The 3,879-nt window shown below is 52.8% G+C and overlaps 1 protein-coding gene across 1 annotated transcript; it reads left to right on the forward strand.

The window, feature by feature from the left end:
* Nucleotides 1-973: 973 nt before the first annotated feature.
* Nucleotides 974-3,697, forward strand: PHACADRAFT_132272 (uncharacterized protein; the record flags this gene model as incomplete). Its single annotated transcript, XM_007402740.1, has 8 exons — nucleotides 974-1,119; nucleotides 1,174-1,271; nucleotides 1,324-1,484; nucleotides 1,542-1,620; nucleotides 1,674-2,012; nucleotides 2,064-2,553; nucleotides 2,616-3,283; nucleotides 3,336-3,697. 8 exons carry the CDS (start codon nucleotides 977-979, stop codon nucleotides 3,584-3,586), a joined length of 2,229 nt encoding a protein of 742 aa, XP_007402802.1. The 3' UTR covers nucleotides 3,587-3,697.
* Between the last annotated feature and the right edge of the window lie 182 nt (nucleotides 3,698-3,879).

Raw genomic sequence — 3,879 nt, forward strand, 5'->3', positions numbered from 1 at the left:
GCATTGACGGGGATGAAATGCCATGCATTGTCATCTCTTGTTCTAAGACAATGTCCTTTTGGTTAGATTATCCATCAGCATTATTCGTAATGGTGAGACTGTTCGCGGCCATGCTCGCTCGGTCTCGGCCAGTTGGCGCTTGCTCACGCTCCAGCTCCGGTCGATGTCTACTGTAACTTTGCAACTTCTAGACGACCTGGAGACTGAGCCCTAGACGTTCACAAAGCCATATCGAGTAGAGTGAAGCAATCGCCAAGTGCGGGCGCGTTGCACAGCACTCTCGGTGGTCTCCTTCACCTGGGCTGAACTCGCTCGGCTGCCCACGGTGAGCCAGTTCTTCTCAGGCTCCTCTCCCGTTAGCTGTTCTTCTATCTCTAGGCAGTCTCTAGCTTGTTCTCATGTGGCGTCTTCACGGAAGTCTCAAGTGTGGCCTTCAGTACACTTAGTCTTAGTTTGTTCTTACACTCCGTCATGGTCGCTCTGCTTCGCTTGCATCGTCTGTGGGCTCGGTCTACCTTTGCAATTGGCTCTTACGGCGACTAGCAACGAGCTTCGCTCTGGTGTCTTGTGCTTCTTGGATCACGGCTTCGACTTAGACGAGGTACTAAACTCCTCGGCCTGGCTCGCCAAGAAGTGCCAAACAAATTGTGGGCAAAGTAATCCCTGATGCCTGGTCGGGATCCCGTATTTGCGAGGACTCCTGTTCTCCTACTCCTTCCTTATACGACCTCAGCTCTTCCTGATGTGGCCCATTGCATCACGTCTTCTGTCGGCTTTCCCTTCCTGTCACTTTCCAAATCTTGTTTTGTGTCCTTACATAAAGCTGGTCCTCGACCATATCTTTTCCTTCCAGTTTCCAGCTCCTGAATCAAAGGTATATGCTCTCCAAACCTCATTATATGCGTGCAGGCACATCATTCCTCATCCCTCTCATCCAGATAGATTGCGCATCACACCACGACAAGCGGTAACGACAATGAGTTTGACCGCAGCTCTCAAGGAGAAGGTCACCGCCGTAGCGGAGACGAAGAAGATTGCGGACCTGCAGAGGGACATCATCAAGCAGGAGAATTACCTGACCAGCGACCTCGGGGTCAAGGTGTCGGACACTGATAATTGGTGGATAGCTTCCGCGTCGCTTCACGTTGCCGCTTTCTGACTGCGTTTCGCCAGGCTCAAAGTCTCGGATGGGAAGACATCTGGTCCGTCGCTACTCGAGGACCACATTGCACGCGAGAAAATCCACCGCTTCGACCACGAGCGCATTCCAGGTACGTCAGTCGGCAACCCCAGCACCATACGCATTACTGACCGGCGACGCAGAGCGCGTGGTCCATGCACGTGGTGCTGGCGCACACGGCTATTTCAAGGTCCACAATGATGTCGCGAAGAAGTATACCTTCGCTCCCGTCTTAACCGACCCCTCGCGCACTACTCCCACCTTCGTCCGCTTCAGCACCGTGCAGGGCTCAAGGGGGAGTGCTGTGAGTATTCTTGCGTCTCTGCTGTTTTCCGTATGCTCTAATTCAAATGTTTCTCAGGACACCGTCAGAGACGTTAGAGGCTTCGCCGTCAAGTTCTATACTGAAGAGGGCAACTGGGACATTGTCGGTAACGACAGTCAGTAAAAACCCTTTCTAATCCATCTAGATCGTTGCTAATCCTCAACGTAGTTCCTGTCTTTTTCATTCAAGATGCCATGAAGTTCCCTGATATTGTTCACGCCGTCAAACCTGAGCCTCACAACGAAGTTCCGACTGGACAGAGCGCCCACAACAACTTCTGGGACTTTGCTGGCTTGCAACCCGAATCTGCTCACATGATCATGTGGGTCATGTCCGACCGTGGCATCCCTCGTTCGTACAGGATGATGCAGGGCTTTGGTGTCAACACCTATACTCTTATTAACGAAAAGGGTGAACGCTTCTTCGTCAAGTTCCACTGGCTACCGGAGCTTGGTGTTCACAGTTTCGTTTGGGATGAGGCGTTGAAGATCTGCGGCCAGGACCCTGGTAGGTCGCTCTCGTGAACAACACGCATCACCTGCTCATCATCTCTCTTAGACTTCCACCGCAAGGACCTCGAGGAGGCGATTACCAACGGTGCCTTCCCCAAGTGGCACTTCGGGATCCAAGCCATCCCTGAGGCACGTGAGCACGACTTCGACTTCGACATCCTTGACGCAACCAAGGTCTGGCCAGAGGAGCTTGTGCCTCTCGAGATCGTTGGAGAGATGGTTCTCAATCGCACCGTCGACGAATACTTCCCAGAGGTCGAGCAGGTTGCCTTCTGCACATCCCACGTTGTCCCTGGCATCGGCTTCAGCGACGACCCCCTTCTGCAAGGCCGCAACTTCTCTTATTTCGACACCCAGGTCTCTCGACTCGGCATCAACTGGCAAGAACTGCCGATCAACAGGCCAGTTTGCCCCGTCATGAACTACCAGCGGGATGGCAAGATGAGGCACAAGATCCATCAGGGCACCATCAACTACTGGCCTAACCGCGCCGAACAGTTCAGGCCTGTATCTCCCAAAGATGGTGGTTATGCCGAGTACGTCTAGACATGTCGCTCAGACGGATCCTATGGGTATCTAACTAAACTCTAATCCCCAGGTATCCTGAAGGGGTCGCCGGCATGAAGGCTCGCATGCGCGGCGAAAAGTTTAAGGAGCATTTCAACCATGCGCAGCTGTTCTACAATTCACTCGCCGAGTATGAGAGACAGCATCTCATCAACGCGATTTCGTTCGAGCTTTCGCACTGCGACGACCCAGTAGTTTATGAATCGTACATCAAGGTGCTCCACAACGTCGACCTCAACCTCGCAAAACAGGTCAAGATTAACGTCGGCGGCTCTGATGTCGACTCTAAGGAGCCCGCGCGCGATAATCATGGAAAATCGACGCCGACATTGTCGCAGCTGTATTACGCACCAAAGGAGCCTACTATCAAGTCACGCCGCATCGCGATCCTTGTCGCCGACGGCTTCGACCTCGCACAAGTTGAGGGTCTACGCGCCGCCATCAAAGCGGGTATGGCGACCTCCTGGATCATTGGCCCTCGCCGCGGCTGGATATATCCCGAAGATGTCGATGTTGGCTCCAAGATGCGCGGCGTGTGGGCAGATCATCACTTCGAGGGACAACGCAGCACGCTGTTCGACGCGTTCATCGTTCCTGATGGACGCAAGAGTGCTGAGACGCTTGCTGAGAATGGTCGTACCATTCACTGGATCCGGGAGGCGTTTGGCCATTGCAAGGCTATTGGTGCTATTGGCGAAGGTACGCATCCGCATCAGCTTTCGATGGTCTAGTGTGCTTACTTGCTCACCAGGTGTCTCCTTTTTACGCGAGGCCGTCATGCTCCCAGGTATCGAGTACAATACGAAATTGGACAGCGACGAAGTTGTCACCTCGTTCGGCGTCGTCACCGTCGGCAAAGTCAGCACCTCTACACTCGCTGCGGACACCCTCAAAATTGCCGAAGGCGAGAAGAACTTCGTGTCCACGTTTGCGTACGAGGTCAGCAAGCACCGGTGCTACGAGCGCGAGCTCAAGGGCTTAACCAAGAAGGTTGCGTATTGAGTAGTAATTTTGGGGACGGACTTCGTGTATTTTTAAGACTTTCAAGAACCATGTTGTGAGAGGCCATATCTTTTGTGTCATTGTGTATTTGTAATATAATGACAGCAAAGGAACAGAAAGCGTTGGTACAACAGCTGTTGGACCGTGTGAAGAGGTCTGTGACTTGCCAATTGTTGACAATATCGGCAGGTCATGGATGCATGGCCGTCCTCATCCCATTAAACAAGCGCCAAGCTCAGACCGTCCCGGCAGACTTTCCCAAATCGATCAATCTTATATAGTGTTTATTGTGG

Source organism: Phanerochaete carnosa (genome assembly GCF_000300595.1).
Source record: "Phanerochaete carnosa HHB-10118-sp unplaced genomic scaffold PHACAscaffold_386, whole genome shotgun sequence".
Taxonomy (NCBI): Eukaryota; Fungi; Basidiomycota; class Agaricomycetes; order Polyporales; family Phanerochaetaceae; genus Phanerochaete; species Phanerochaete carnosa.